Source organism: Euprymna scolopes, chromosome 6 (genome assembly GCF_053919585.1).
Source record: "Euprymna scolopes isolate OS-2025 chromosome 6, ASM5391958v1, whole genome shotgun sequence".
Taxonomy (NCBI): domain Eukaryota; kingdom Metazoa; phylum Mollusca; class Cephalopoda; order Sepiida; family Sepiolidae; genus Euprymna; species Euprymna scolopes.
In genome coordinates this window covers 127,388,765-127,405,724 of record NC_136487.1, presented here as the reverse complement: position 1 = coordinate 127,405,724, position 16,960 = coordinate 127,388,765, and the positions used below count along the sequence as shown (strand labels likewise).

At 35.1% G+C, this 16,960-nt stretch overlaps 1 protein-coding gene across 1 annotated transcript in view; it reads left to right on the top strand.

The window, feature by feature from the left end:
* Nucleotides 1-16,960, top strand: part of LOC145277949 (salivary peroxidase/catechol oxidase-like) — an 85,560-nt gene that overhangs the window by 52,681 nt on the left and 15,919 nt on the right. The window contains exons 10-11 of the mRNA XM_080130046.1: nt 4,562-4,666; nt 5,175-5,625. Coding sequence (XP_079986172.1) covers nt 4,562-4,666; nt 5,175-5,625 — 556 coding nt within the window. The remainder of the gene's footprint in view (nt 1-4,561; nt 4,667-5,174; nt 5,626-16,960) is intronic.

Sequence of the window (16,960 nt, the reverse complement as noted above, 5' to 3'; positions counted from 1 at the left end):
TGAGCTCCAATCCCTCGTCCCCCCTCGCCAATCTTTCGCGAGAAACACCCGTCTGGCTGAAACTACTGTCAATAATTTTCCTCACTCTTTATCTGTGCCTAAATCCAAACGTAGATTCCATGAGCAAAGCTTCTTTCTTAGAACTGCACGCTAGTGGAACTCTCTGCCGCTTGCCTGTTTCCCACCTGACTACAACTTGGACGTCTTTAAGTCCAACATAAACAAACTCCTGACAAACCGCCCCCTTAAGTAAGACACTCTATCAAAACCCCCAATACTAATGATTGCTACAATACTATCTCATTGATTACCGTACACGCAATAACCCTTATCCCTGAGTGGCCTTCAGGCCTTGATAAGTGGTGACCCTCATGTAAAAAAAAAGAAAAAAAAGAACACAAGACTTTCGTTACTGGTATAAATATACTTGTTTTGCGTTGGTTGTTTTAGCCGAGATATGTTCGTCTTAATTTAATAGTAAAAAAAAACCAAGAGCTTTCTTTTCACATAGTACCTGAGCCCTCCGCCTGCCAAGACTTTTACATTATATATATATATATATATATATATATATATATATATATATATATATATATATATATATATATATACGTACGGGGTTTGAACATACAGACCACGTCATGCCATGCAAAAAAATAATAATAAATATAAATAAATAAAATAAAAACTAAAAAAAACATGTAAATTTTCGAGTCATATAAAATTCTTTGCAGTTAATGAAAGAAAAACTCAAGAAATTTACGTGCGGAGTTTAAACCTACAGACCACGTCATGCAAAAAAAAAGAAAAAGCAAAAACAACAAAACAATCACGCTATCAACTCATCCACAGTAGAATTTTCACAGCCCATTGTTCTATCATTGTTGCTAAGCGACGAAATGAAAATATGGCTTTACCGATGATAGATAAATCAAAATAACGGTTTCGATTATTGATTATCGGAAATTCTCGGAGGTATTATAAAACAAAACGTAACTAAGATCACTCCTAGATTTATACACTAAGTTCTGGAAAATTTCAAGAAAATGTGTTCAGCGGTTTCGAAATCTATAAGGAACGAACTCACGCACACAGAGAAAGTTGCATATATATATATATATATATATATATATATATATATATATATATATATATATATATATATATATTTCTGTCCGTTGTTTGTTTGTTTGTTTGTTTGTTCACAATTGGATTAATATATACAAAACGTGTCTTAATTTACTCTTTCATTTATTTGTATATATATATATATATATATATATATATATATATATATATATATATATATATGCATATGACATTAAGAAAAATTGATTTGACTAAATAGCGGTATCTTAGTTAATGTTTTAGTGAGAGAATTATTTTAAGTATTCTATTTAAAATTATTATTTAATAAATTGTAAGCAACAATTATATTGATAATATATGTAATTTAATTTAATTTGGAATTAATATTTCCAACAGCGACCTTTTCTTTTTAACTTTTTTTTAGAGTTATTTGCTTCTAGATGCTATCCATAAAAAGCAAACGTTTACCAAATATCATTTGGTAATTTCATTAAGTTTCTAGCTGGAAAAATAATTCCGTGTAGATAGAAAAAAATGTTTAGCTTTTATTTATTTTTTTTTAATATAAAAAAAACACTTACGAAAAAACTGAAAAGATTTCATTTATTTGTTTTATTTTATTCCTTATGTCAATACAGAAATCGGTAAATTTCTACCACATAATTCAGCGTCGTTTAATACCTAAAAAAAAATGAAGATCTACTGCCCCCACCTCTAAATTCCACAATTTACACTTTTTTCTCCTTTTTTCCTCGTTAATTTCATCGATTACAAACTTAATTTTCTAATTAAAAAAGGTAACTTTATACGACGTGACCCAGCGGCGTTTAACCCTTAAAAAATGAAGATTTACTTTTTCAGCCTAATACATTTAAACAGCATTTATAAATAGTATTAATTTGGAAAAGTGCAAATACGTGAAAAATAAATTACATGTTAAAAATGGGGGATCACTTTTCTATATAACTTTAACGTAAAATGACGTCACCTCTAGCATTTTTTTAAAGTTTGGTGATTGAGGGGGAGGGAAAAAACTGGGGGGGGATAACATTGGAAACATAAAATAATGATAAATTTAATTATTGTTTATGAGACCATTCTCTACTTTCACCTAATAATTTAATAAAGAAAACGAAGCTCAAAATATGACAAATTCGATTTTTTTGTGTGCGGGATTACATTAGAAACCTAAAAGTACAAATAAATCGAAAAGCCCCATCCCCTGAAAAAAACAAATCTAAAATTTCTTTATTTACAAAAAAAAAAAAGACAGTAAAAAAGTGCCCTTACAAAAGATAAAGGTAAATGTCTAGTTTAGAGGCGTAAATTATCTGACATACAAAAAAATTATAAAAACTATTTTTATATAAAACACTATTAGACCCAAAGGCTGACACAAAACAAAACAAAAAAAAAATCCATTTTTATGTTTTTTTTATCATTCTTTATTAGACTAAATGTGTACGCCTTACACGCTTAAGATTTGTCCTTTTTTAGGTTTGGCAGATTGGCTTTTTTAAGGCCAAATTTGGCCTTTTTACGCTCTTTTATTACAAATAAAATATGGCGGCCAAAATAATAGTTCATGAAAGACTTTAAAAAGGCCAATCCACCAAACTTTAGAAAGGCCAAATTTTAAAAGCAATATAGCGGCCTCGAATAATAAATGTAAATCATAAAAAATAATAAAAATTAATTTTTTTCTGGTTTTATTTCAGCCTTTGAGTCTAACAATATGTTTTATTCAAAAACAGTTTGTTTGTTTTTTTGTCTAGCAAATAATTTACGCCGTTAAACTACACATTTACCAAAATAAAAAATAACTGTACGCATTAGTGTTTATAAATGTTATTTTTTAGGTTCATAAAATCGGAAGTTTTCTTACGACAGTGATCCCTTCTGCCGAAATATCTGGTGGAGAGGGTATCAGATACTTCTTTTTGGGGGCGATTAAATTTACATGTTTTTATCCGTTCCTTTATTTTTGAAATTGTTGTGGGGGTATCCACGTTACGAATGATGAAAATGATTAGTATAACAGGCACGTTTCAAACGGAACTTCATGTTAACGCAGTCAACGCTGGGTACCCATGCTAGCATGTATATAAATTGTTAAATTGGTTTTATCAGATTAGTTTTGAGAACAGGTTCAATAAGAAGTTTAAGAGGTTTTGTTGATGGAATCCACGTTTTCTTTAAATAGAGAGAGTGTGGGGGAATTTATTGATAGTGATTTTGGCTAGACAACTGTTTAATTGTGAAATACTGCCGAGAGAGACAATAGACTGGAGCTCAGTCGAAGACTTGCCATAAAATAACGATAGAGCAGAGACAGGTTCGCAACGTCTCACTTGTGTGAAAGAAATTGCAAAGAATAGCAGAGAAGTTTATTTTGAACCCTGTCAAAGCCAGATAGCTGCTACGGGCAGCTTCTGCTCATATGTGGCAACATTACTCCATCCTAGGACGTACTTGTCTTATACATGTAGAGAATTGAATCGGAAGTGAGATATCTACTAGAAAGGTAGAATGATCCAACCATTTTTCCAGAGACCTTGGCAACAGATTTGATGTATGCGCTTCATTTCAGATCAGGATTGAATAGTCAGACAAAAAAGCTTGTCTAAAGATAGAGCGTTCTCAAGACGAGCGCCGTTCATTTCAATAGGGCCAGATGTGGGCCAGAGCGTTGATGATAGAAAGAGAGAAGCTTGGTTTTAGGTGCATTAAATGCTTTGAAGTGCTATAAACTCCTGATTTCTGTTCATCGACCACTAGTCTTATAAACATATCAAAAAGGAATGATTTCAAAATTGAGATACATTTCAAGCTGTTCTGTAGCTGCAGATCTTGTGTAGTAAGCCTTTATGCTACATCTTATCAAAAGCGTTTGATATGTCAAGAGTAATTGCCCTAGAAACGAGGCCCGCATTGAAAGATTCATTAATCTTGTAAGATATTACTGTTAGCACATCAGCTGTAAATCTGTCAGAACTGAAACAATGTTCGATGTCACTGAGTAGGTTTGTTCAATAGTTTTGTAAAACATCCAATATAAATCATTTTTAAACATTCCAATAAATATTTCGTCAATGAATTATTCTTCAAAACATTCTTTCCCTAATAAATTATTATTCAAAACAATTGTTACGTTCGTATAAACTAAGCCTAACCCTAACCTAATTCTAAACCTAACCGTTATCGTCGGTATATCGGGTTTAGTGGTAAGTACTTGTTTACTGCGCTTAAACGATACAATAGTCTGGAAATGGGGATGATTTTCCGTGTAACATGTAGGAAGGCAACAAGTAGACTACATCGTGAGGAATAATGACAAGGATAACACTTAAAAAGTAGAATCTCATTCATTAAAGCCTGAAAATAAAATGATTGGTATACCGTTATGTGAAAGAACACACACACACACAAACACACACATAAAATATATATTTACGTTTCTATTTCATCCTAGGTTTATTGAAAGTGAGTGCCACAAAGAATCTTCTGTCGGCGTATGCATTACCAGAATGCATAATTTCTTCACCGAATCTAAACAACGAACATTGTTTCGATTCTGGTAAGTGAAAATTATTCCCCACTCAACGCACTTAATATGAGAGTTATTCCCTCTTAACGGACTTCATTAAAGAATTATTTTCCTTGAAATATTAAATTAAATCGTTATTCTCCCTTAACTCATTTCATCTAATAATTATTACCTCTTAATTCTCTTTATTTCATTCCCTTTAAAGCATTTTCTCGGAAATTATTTACTTTTGAGATAAACTGACAAAAATCATTCTCCTAATAATAAAAAATATTACTCAATATTAAAGAAATTATTACCTAAATGCTGAATATTTAATTTAACTTAATGGTATATTGTTTTTATAGAATATAGATAAACATTACGTAATGTTTGTCGTTCCGTCAAATCAATTTAGATGCATATAATAATATATGATGTGCAGTAATATCTATCTATCTATCTATCTATCTATCATAATATTTACTATTATTTTGAAACCCACTGACATAAATTCTTCATGTTTAGTATTTTTCTCTTTTCGTTTATTTTTTCTTAGGCGATCTACGTGTTAATGTTGACCCACTGATAATGGCAATGTATACGATATGGGTACGTCATCATAATGCTGTTGCAACAAAACTGAAGGATATTCTTACAGATGACAGCGATGACAGTATTTTCCAGACAGCCAGGAAAATTGTGATTGCGCAATATCAACATATCGTGTATAATGAATTTTTGACGGCTTTGGATCACACATTGAAAGAGGAAAACTCAATGTCTGGTACCACTTCACATAACGCTACTCTTAAACCCATAATATTTAACACATTCAGCCTTGTGTACACTGCAATTGTTGATTCAATGGCACCGTCAAATATTACCATCGATGGAAAGGAGATTCTATTGGATAGGGTTTATTACAGACCAGCAAAGCTATTTGAAACTAATGGAATAAAAAAAATGTTGGAAGCTATGCAAACAACAATGGCAAACCCCTTTAAACGGTATGTGTTTTGATTTAAATCTTTTGAGCTATATAATACAGCAAACAGGTATAGCTGCTATATTCTGTCTTTAACTAAATTAATTCTTGCGAATGTTGGAGCTATTTCTCGTGAAAAATTTAATTGATTTTTCCTTTTTTTTACAACCACATTAAAACGCAAATAAATTTGTATCAAAATTACGAAAATGTTAATGTTTATCTATTGATAAAATAAATGATAAAGATTTTGTTTGATGTTTATAGCAAAGTTATGAATAAAATGTAATTTCAAATTAATGTTTGAGTTTTTCAAACAGCAAACATCATGAAGCGGTATCGAAATAGTAAAGTTAAATAGTTTTATTTTATATAGATATGCAAGATCGCCCATTTAATAGACCTTAAAAGCTTTCTTTATAAGACGTATATAAACACTAATTTATAAGACGTACATAAACACCAATTTCATCAGTCATTTATTGAGTTTGGTCCGTGTTCTTAAAATGGTAAAAGCAGTCTTTATAAGAAAGTGACGCATATAAACACCCATTTTTTATGTATAAAAACACCCATTTAATTTTTTTGGCGTATATAAACACCTGTTTCATCAGTCATATATAGGGATTGGTCCGTGTTCTTAAAAACAATGTGTCTCTATATTTGTTTTTTTTTTGTTGTTTTTTTTACATAGGCATCACCACATTATCAAGGCCCAGAGGCCACTCAAGGATAAGGGTTAAAGAGTGTACAGTAGAAATTGGACAATATAGTAATCATTAGTAATGAAAATTTGGTAAATTTGATAACTTATATGGAACGGCTCATCAAGAACTTATTTACTTTAGACTTGAACACAACCATATTGCAGTCAGCCGGAAAGCAGGAAAACGGAAGACAATTCCACAGGCTTGCAGTTCTAAGAAAGAAGCTTTGTTCATGGAATCTACGTTTAGGTTTAGGCACAGATAAAGAGTGGGGGAAATTATTGATAGTGTTTACAGCTAGACGAGTGTTTCTTATGAAAGTTTGGCGAGGGGGACCATAGATTGAAGCTCAGTCGAACACTTTCCATGAAAATAACGATACATCAGAGACAAACTCGCAACATCTCTTCTGTGAGATAGAGGTTGCAAGGAGGAGAAAAGGACATCTCCTACGAGGCTATGAAGTCTATTTTGAACTCTATCAAGGCAGGACAAGTCCTTTCTAGCAGCTCCTACCCAGATGTGGCAACAGTATTCCATCCTTGGACGTACCTGGCTCTTATATAGATAGAGAATAGCATCAGCAGTGAGATATCTACCGGATCGATAGAAAGATCCCACCATTTTTCCAGCGGCTTTGGCAACAGATTTGATGTACGTGTTCCATTTAAGATCAGGAGTAATGGTCAAGCCCAGAAGCTTGTCAAAACTTGAGGCCTCCTGAAGACGAGAGCCATTCATTTCAATTGATGCCAAATGTGGATTAGAATGTTGATGATTTGTTACGTCTGATTATACACGTTATTGATTTAATATTACCTCAAAGAGAATGAAATATAACTTTAAACAAATTTAATCAATGACGTATTGATGCGTGACGTGTGATGATTAAAGATGTCGATGCTTAATGTTTACTTCCTACTAAACTGTCATGTCGCATATCTTTTTGTTCCAAGAACGATAACGTTCCATTCTTCAAGAGAAATAACTATTATTCTTGTTTGCACCTAACACATCTATGTTTTTAACTTTAAGCGCACTTGGGGTTAATTTGAAGGTGCATTACTGAAATGCGGCTGCGATATGACCAACTACTTTGGGGTCTTTCATAATTCTCATTTATATTTGTCTGCATAGTCGACGATCGAGATAGCAGTTCGAAAGTGTATGTTATCAATAAAAGCTGTATCTAGTGTATCTTGGACGTATATGGTTTTGGTGCTATGCCCAGAACTGAAACCCAAATTGAATGTCATAAAAAGTATTTCTTTGTTTTTACAGATGATCTTTGCTTTTTTACTGCTAGGACATTATCTTTGTCGCTTGGGTCATAAATTGGTAAAAAAAAATTCATCACATCAGTGCCTTTGCTGTTGACAGCCGATTTTGAACCATTTAGTGTTGTTCGATGCGAAAGGTTTAAAGTATATGATGTCTCATTCCTTGTTTCCTCCCTCTTCGCAATGAGTAATATCCGTTTAAATGTGTCCACACACTGTTTGGTTAGCTCATTAGATGGAGGACGATAGGAAAACGAACGGGTATGTACTGTGAATTGCTAGATTTCCTGAGACGTTAAACATAATTCGTTGTCTGAAAATAAAAAAATTCTGTGCTAGCCGTGTTGACTAAATAGTCATCTGAGTACGGTTACCATAGACTGGATGACAGTCTGTTGCATTAAATAAACGACTGGACATTTGTATTGGACTTGCACAACAAAAAGGAAAAGTTACATTTTCTTTCACATTTCTTTCACATGACTTATACCAAAACCGCGATTACATTCCAGAATCCCATTAATTATTAACACTTTTTCAACTTCTCGATATTTGTTTGTTTACAGATATCCAAGTTAAAGAAGTAAAATTAGAATATAATTTACGAAATAATACGCATCTATGTAAGATTACTACCAATTTAATTGTAAATTACTTTCTTTAATACTAGCCTGCGTGCCCGGCGTTGCCCGGGTTTTTGGAGGTGTGTGTTGAGCAAAAAAAAAAAAAAAAGAAGAAGTGGTAGTAGGCAGGCAGGCTCGAACCCGTACCACGAAGGAAGAAAAGCATGTTAAAAAAAAACGTGACGTAGGTTTAAATTAAGGCTAGTTAATCGAAAAGAGAGGATGGCTTTTGCAAACATCAGCGAAAAAAGCGCTCAGTTGAGGGTTAAGTGATTAATGTTTTTAGCAAATTTTTCCGTATTTGTCGTCGGAAGGGTCGGCTTCACAACAATACCGATCTCGTGAAAATCTGTCGCTTGTCGAAAGTTTTAGGCAGAAAAACCATACACATATATATGCATACATTTAAACAGACAGGTGAGATTTATACAGGGTGACCCATAAAAAACGGGCCCTAGCTAATTAGGCCTTGTTTCTTACTGTTTTGTCCGAATGAAATGAAATTTTGGTCATAACTAGTTTATTATATTCAAAACATCACATCAAAACACTAGGGTCTTTGGCTTTTTTTCTTTTTTTTCTCTGTTCCATAGCATATGTTCTAGATGGCCTTTTTGTTTTTGCTTTTTTGGGGTCATCCTATATTATAGATTATATTGAACGCAATATAGAGTAATAATTTTAAAAGTTTAAAAAAAAGACTCGTGCGCTACCACTGAGAATCGAAACCGAATCGTTCAGCTTAAGATTTATTGTTGCCTCTGCCGTTGATGACTGGGCTATCAAGATATATTTAAAACATGAATCAATAGCTACTACGTTATGCGTTCGTAATGCAGGCGTTCGACTTTCACCTGGCAAATTTCTTTTTTTTTTTTTAATTTTCCCACTTCTGCACCAATTTTTACGGGCTAAAGCTCAAATATAAAGGTCCGCATGGATTCAGATACCTTATATATGAAGTTTCATGTCTGTAGACAAAAAACTCTAGGAGGAGTTTGGTAAGCAAAATTTCTTAAACAAGAATATATACGTATATATAAATATATATGGAAACAATTGTGTGTTTACTATAAGCATTTTACGCAAATATTATGCAAGTATGAATCATGTAGAGCATCTGCATTAATAGTTAACTAAAGAAGATCATCCCATGAGAAAAGCGAAGAAACTTATACGGAATTAATTAAAATGAATGTTTTAAATATTATGCAAATTAGCTAGATCTTTTGCTAGTGAATGCGATTCCACGACACATTTATGAGAAAATTGTATTTTCTTTTTAAATAGAGAAAGGGAGTTTAATAAGAATATCAATACACACACAAAGAAAACGAATTTATAGGAATATAGATACATTGTTTTTTTTTCTTTAAAAATCTATTCCATTACTCCCATTTGTATGAATATCTATCTATATATATAAAAGCAAAAATGTGTGTATGTTTCTCTCTATTTTTTCATTTTTCTTATCATTTTATTTAAGCCAGGGATGGGGCATCCTACCAGATGCCAAACATACACCTGCTATTTTAGACACTCCAACCGAGAGATCTTTTTAAGATTCTAACCGTCCCTTTAAGTGCAATTGTTTGAATCTCCTTTGCACTTGGTTTACCTGGTATATTTGTAAGATAGTTTGTAAAATTCTTTTTCATAAGTCCGGTTGCTCCTATAATTACTGGAATGATAGAGATCTTCTTAAGGTTCCAGTTTCTTTTCATGTCATACATAAGACCCTGGTATTTAGTAATCTTTTCCCTCTCAGCTCTGTTTAACCCAGCATCATTCGGGACACTAACTTCCACCAAGTTTGCTTCCTTCTCCTTCTTGTCCCATATTACAATGTCGGGTTTTATAGCTCCGTTTTCTAGGTATGTGGCTGTAGGGATTGCATAGTCATAGTGGATGGTATATGACTTGTTTCCGACTGTTCTTTCGGGTATATGTTCCCATGACTTCTTACTGCATTCGATATTTAACTTATTGCAGATCGTCCAGTGGAGATATTTGTATACTTCATTGTGTCGCATTGTATAGTAGCCGTCCCCTAGCAGAACCTTACAGCTAGAAATCAGGTGGCTCACACTCTCTACTTTTGTGTGCCAGAACCTGCATTTGTTGTCTTTGCTGAGACCACTCATTTTTTTAAACGCATTGGTCATCAAGCCTTGATCTTGGGCAGCTATTATAAACTTCTCCTGGTCATAGTGGAGCGATCCATCCTTTAGCCAGCTTATAGACCCTTCCTTATCAATATAGTCTTGGTTATATTCGTCCAGAAAATACTTGGCCCCTTTTTTGGTTGGCCCATTCTTCAACTTTCTTGTGATGGAAAGCTTTAGTGTATTTCTGGCGACTTTTTCTGGCTATTTCAGTCGCAGGTATCTTTTCTGTTTCTGTCTCACTTGTAAGACAGTCTTCCCAAAAATGTTTGGCCAGTTTTGTGATGGATGTTGTTCTACTGGCTCTTGATTCCTGATGTTGGTGTACCATCTTGAGAGTTGGGTTTTTAGAGCTCATCAGATATTGTCCGGTGCTCACAATAGTTGCACGATGTTGATGGTCAATCTCCGAGAGCCCCATACCTCCTTTCCATCTGGGCAGATACATTCTAGACAGACACTGGTCTCTGTATATTACTTTATACATTGTCAGCATTTTACGTGTCTTGGTGTCTAGTCTATTTATGTCTTTTTGTGGCCAGTCGACAATACCAAAACTGTATGTTACCACTGGTATGGCTAGTTGGTTAATGGCAGTTATTTTGTTTCTGGCTGTGAGTTCTGTTTTGCATACCTTCTTGACTCGGCGTATGTACTCACTTCCAATTTTGTTTCTCATCTTGGCATGCTGGATGGTATCATTCTCTTCTATGCCAAGGTATTTGTATCCTTCCTGCCCTTCTAGGTCCTTGATGGTGGTATATTCATCAAGCTGTATATTTTCAGTTTCGATCTTCTTCCCAGATTTGATGGAGCACTTGGCACATTTGTCCAGTCCAAATTTCATGCCAATATCTCTGGAGAAGTTATGTACGACTTGTAAGAGTTCAATTAAGTCGGCATCAGAACTGGCATATATAAGCCTTCTGATAATCAATCCAAGCCATACTTAAATTTCGCTGTCTCTTCCTACAGTCTTCCAAGATAGTTTTATTTGTTAAGAGCTGGTCTTTGGTACCTAGACAGTCCCTCCTACAGCCTGCTTGTTCTTTTTCAAGATATGTGGCGCAGGAGAGGTGTTGGTATATACTGTCCGCAACAAGGCCAGTGAAGAGTTTGTAGGTGGTAGTGAGACAGCAAATGGGCCTGTATTTATTAGGGCGTTGCGTTTCTTTTGTCTTTGCTATGAGGGTTGTATCTCCTCTTAATAGCCATTCTGGTGTTGTTTCTTCACCGCTCAATATTTTGTTGAAACAACTGCTATAATGCCCATGTAATGATGTTAGTTGTTTCAGCCAGAAATTGGGGAGATTTTCTATGCCAGGCTTTTTGTAATTTGAGACGCCATTTAGCTTCGTTTTTATAGTGCCAGCTGTTATTTTTGGCTCCGGCATCTCTGGCTTATTTTCTAGGCTCCTCTCAATGGTATGGATCCATTGAGCCTCTTTGTTATGGGTGATCTCGTTCTCAAAGAGAGGCCTCCAATAATCCTCCAGCTCTTGCATTTTGGGCGGTTATTCACCGTTATAGTGTCCCTTATTAGGTTACGGTAAAATAACCGAGCATTCTGCTTAAATGTTTTGTTTTCATGCTTTGCCCTATTCTTGCTTTCTCTTTTCTTAATGCGTTTGGAAAGTGCTGGGATTTTTCCTTCTAATTCTCTAGCTACGTTTTGTAGCTGTCCTGCTTTTGTACCATATTTCCTGCTGAGTTTGCCGATGATGTTCTTCAGTCGTCCCTGTACAGCAGGGGCGGCTAGGAATTGTTTAATCTGGGACAATTCCCTTCGGCACAGGTTAAGCTGGTTTTGGATCTTTTGTTTCCAGCGTGGTATTTTGTCTTTTGCCTCTGGTTTCCGTTTTTGGAATGTTGGCATTACTTTCCTTACAATGTAGAGTCCTGAGGCATAAGACACCTGATTTAACTCAGTCAAGGTTGTGCTATATGGCACTAGTCTCTTGAGAGCAACATTAACCCTTTTTATTGCTACCTTTGTTGCTCTCGTGGTTGTTATTTTAGGCAGCATTTGTCTTTCTTGAAGTCCCATCCGTTGGACCTCATCAATGGTCTTACATAGTTTTTCTTCCAAGACTAACTGGTCATCATCCACCTCGGGCATTTCCTGAGGGAGTATTGCTGGTGTTTGTGGTATTTCACTTGTCAGCATTGGTGCCGAAGAATCAAGGTCCAGTGTGGGACTATTTGTGGTTCTTTCATTTCCATTCGTAGATATGGGTAGGTTATTGGGTGGTATTTCTATGGGGTTTTGAAGTGGGTTCTGGTTTGTTTTAATGAGGGATGCGACTTCTGTTTTTAGATGTCTTATTTCTTCCTCATTCATCACCTTTAGGCTATTGTATCTTTGTGACCTAATTTTTGGAGATGGGACATTCCGTTTGCCTGGACAGAAATGGAAGAATATTTCCCTCCAAGTCTCTGTCCTTTGTTTTTGTTTGGAATATTTTGCCTGAGCATATTCCATTGCCCACATCAGTATCCACTTTTCTTCCCATGTCCATCTTGACTCCATTCTTCGAATGTTCTCCTCTTCCATAATAGGAATGTAGTCTTTTTCTGCCTCCTTTAGAGCTGCAGTCTTAATTTCATTTTGCTCTTCCTCTGATACATAGTTTCCTATCTGCGAAATAAGTGATCGCAGGCGGGCAATAGGTGTAGATTTTTTCTCTTCAGGTAGGTTAGTATCTTTTATTTTCTCGGTAAGAATGTCAGTGGATGTTTTGCTCCACTTTTCGAACTTCGAGTAGTGGTAGCAAAACAGTAGCACCTTCTTTTCTGCAACAGACCACGGCTGAGCTTTTAAGCCTCTTGTATTTTTCTTTCTTCTTGTTGCTGAATTTGATGTTTGGGGGCCAGGACCTCTGTTATCAAGGCCTGATGGCTGACCCTGGTTATCCTCTGTCATGGTTGGAGAGCCACTTCCAGAGTTCGGAAGGTTTACACCATTGTTTGCATCTTCCCGCCTGGCGTATGAACAGGTTGAAGGGCCCTTTTTATCCTGGGTGCCGACCTGCCAGTATGTGTTTTTATTTTCTTTCATATGTTGTTTTGATTTCCCCATTGTCCACGGCTTTTTATTTCTTATTCAAAGCTGCCCTTTATTGCTAAAGGGGGTGCCCCCGTCTGCAAACTGAGGGACGTGCTGGATGGCTTGAGGAGATAGCACACCATCTTTGAATATTTAGTCAGGGTTTACTTCCAATGAAGTGTCCTCATATCAGAATTTCTGACAAACCCCTGTACAGAGAGACCTTAGGCACTCGAGGATAGTGTCTAGTAGGCATTCAGTTTCTCTCCTAGAAGGCATTCAGTTTCTCTTCTTCTATGTATGTATGTGTGTTTGTATGTCTGCTAAAACCTTTCGACAGACACAAGCAAAATTAAAAAAATTGGTATCATATTAAAGGTCGCACCTCCGGACGAAAAATATCGAAATTTTGGTCCAAACGGTCCACTCCAAGTTGGTCAGCTGGCAATTTTTCTGTAGTGGGGGGGGGGAGCCTAAAAAAGTGACATTTTAATGTTAAATACTACATAATTCTTATAATTTTAAATCGATTCTATTTGCAGGTAATTGAAAAAATGCTGAGTCATGTCACGTGATCTTGACGTCATCACGCTTTAATGGCGACGTTTGTATAGTTTAAATAAGACTCTTTATGGTCAGTATCGTAAAAATAAAAGATTAACCATCAGTATCGTATAAATTAAAATATTAACTTCCACGTTATGAAAATGTTTCCAACGTGATTATCGGATTAAAAATAGTAAATATACGAGAGTATAACGGAAAATGACAAGCAAAAATGATAAGGGGGAAAAAATTAAGCTTAAAAATATTTAGCGATGAGGCCAATGATGGCTATGTTTTCAAAACAAAAAATAAACCACCATTTTCTTTTAAGTATTAGTAACACTACGACCTAATTCTTTTTAGAAGAAGGAAGGCGAAAGATGAGACCGCTTGAATTCTAAGAATAGGTACTAGACTTTGATCTTAGCCAAAACACCAAGTAACCGTCTTATAAAGCTTAATTTCCTACCTTCTCTTATAAAAAGATGCATAATTTATATTATCGAATACTAAATTGACACAAAATGTCATATTCCAAAAATCACATCGATGAATTGCTGATTCCAAAAATTTTATTATGTGTATCTATTTGTGTCTTGGATCAACTCCAAAACTAATTAACTGATCATTATGAATTATATGTAATGTGTATAGGTCGGATTTGACAATTTTGAAGGTGCTTGTGCAGTATAGATCCGATTTTACAATTTTGAAGGTGTTTGTGCAGTATAGGTCCGATTTAAACAATTCTAAGGTGCTTGTACAGTATACACCCGATTTGACAATTTGAAACTGCTTGTGCAATAACGGCCGATTTGACAATTTGAAACTGCTTGTGCAGTAAAGGCCCGATTTTAAAATTTTGAATGTGCTTGTGCAGTATAGGTCCGATTTAACAATTTTGAAAGTGCTTGTGCAGTATAGGTCCGATTTGACAAATTTAAAAATGCTTGTGCAGTATAGATCGGATTTGACAATTTTGGGGGTGCTTGTGCAGTATAGGTCGAATTTGACAATTTTGAAGGTGCTTGTGAAGTATAGGTCTGATTTGATAATTTTGAAGGTGCTTGTGCAGTATAGGTCCGATTTGACAATTTTGATGGTACTTGTGCAGTATAGGTCCGATTTGAAAAATTTTAACGTGCTTTTGCAGTATAGGTCTGATTTGACAATTTTGAGAATGTTTGTGCAGTATAGGTCCGATTTGACAATTTTGAAAGTCCTTATGCAGTATAGGCTTAATTTGACAATTTTGAAGGTGCTTCAGCAGTATAGGTCCGATTCACCATTTTTAAGGTGCTTGTGCAGTATTGGCCAGATTCAACAATTTTGAAGGTGCTTTTGCAGTATAGGTTCGATTTGACAATTTTGAAGATGCTTGTGCAGTATAGGTCCGATTAGACAATTTTGAAGATGCTTGTGCAGTATAGGTCCGATTAGACAATTTTTAAGGTGCTTGTGCAGTATAGGTCCAATTCGCCAATTTTGAATGTGCTTGTGGAGTATGGGTCCGCCTTGATAATTTTGAATGTGCTTGTGTTGTATAGGTCCGATTTGACAATTTTGAAACGCTTGTGCAATATAGGTCTATTTGGAAATTTTAAAGCTGCTTGTGCAGTATAGGTCGGATTTGACAATTTTGAAAGTACTTGTGCAGTATAGGTCCGATTTGACAATTTTGATAGTGCAGTATAGGTTCGATATTACAATGTTGAAGGAGCGTGTCAGTGTATGTTCGATATGACAATTTGGAAAGTGCTCGTGCCGTATAGGTTCGATTCAACAATTTTTTAGGTGCTTGTGCAGTATAGGTCTGATTTGTACAATTCTGAAGGAGCTTGTGCAGTATTGGTCCGATTTCACAGTTTTAAAGGTGTTTGTGCAGTATATGTCCGATTTGAAAATTTTGAAAGTACTTGCGCAGTATAGGTACGATTTCACAATTTTGAAAGTGCTTGTGCACTATAGGTCGCATTTGAAAAATTTTGAAGGTGCTTGTGCAGTATAGGTCCGACTTGTAAATATTGAAGGTGCTAATGCAGTATAGGTTCGATTTCACAATTTTGAATGTGCTTGTGCAGTATAAGTCCTATTTGAAAATTTTGAAGGTGCTTGTGCAGTATAGGTCCGATTATGCAATTTTGAAAGTGCTTGCGCAGAATAGGTTCAAATCGACAATTTTGAAGATGTGTGTGCAGTATATGTCTGATTCGACAATTTTGAATGTGCTTGTGCAGTATAGGTCCGATTCGACAATTTTGAAGGTGCTTGTGCAGTATAGGTCCGATTTGACAATTTTAAAGGTGCTTGTGCAGTATAGGCTTAATTTGAAAATTTTGAAGGTGCTTCAGCAGTATAGGTCCAATTTGACAATTTTTAAGGTTCTTATGCAGTATAGGTCCAGTTCGACAATTTTGAATGTGGTTGTGCCGTATAGCTCCTATTCGACAATTTTGAAGATGCAGTATACGTCTGATTTGACAATTTGAAAGTGCTTGTGAATTATAGGTCCGATTTGAGAATTTTTAAGGTGCTTGTGCAGTATAGGTCAAATTTTAAAAAATTTGACAGTACTTGTGCAGTATAGGTCCGATTTGACAATTTTGAATGTGCTTGTGCAGTATAGGTCTGTTTTGACAATTTTGAAGGTGCTTGTTCAGTATAGTTCCCATTTTACAATTTTGAAGGTGCTTGTGCAGGATAGGTCCGATTTGAAAAATTTTAAGGTCCTTGTGTATTAGAGGTACAATTTGAAAATTTTTTAAGGTGCTTATGCAGTATAGGTCCAATTTTACAATTTTTAAAGTGCTTGTGCAGTATAGGTCCGATTCGAAAAATTTTGTAACTGCTTGTGCAGCATATGTCTGATTCGACAATTTTGAATGTGCTTGTGTAGTATAGGTCCAACTCGACAATTTTTAAAGTGCTTGTACAGTATATGTCCGATTCTACAATTTTGAAAGTGCTTTTGCAGTATAGGTCCGATTTGA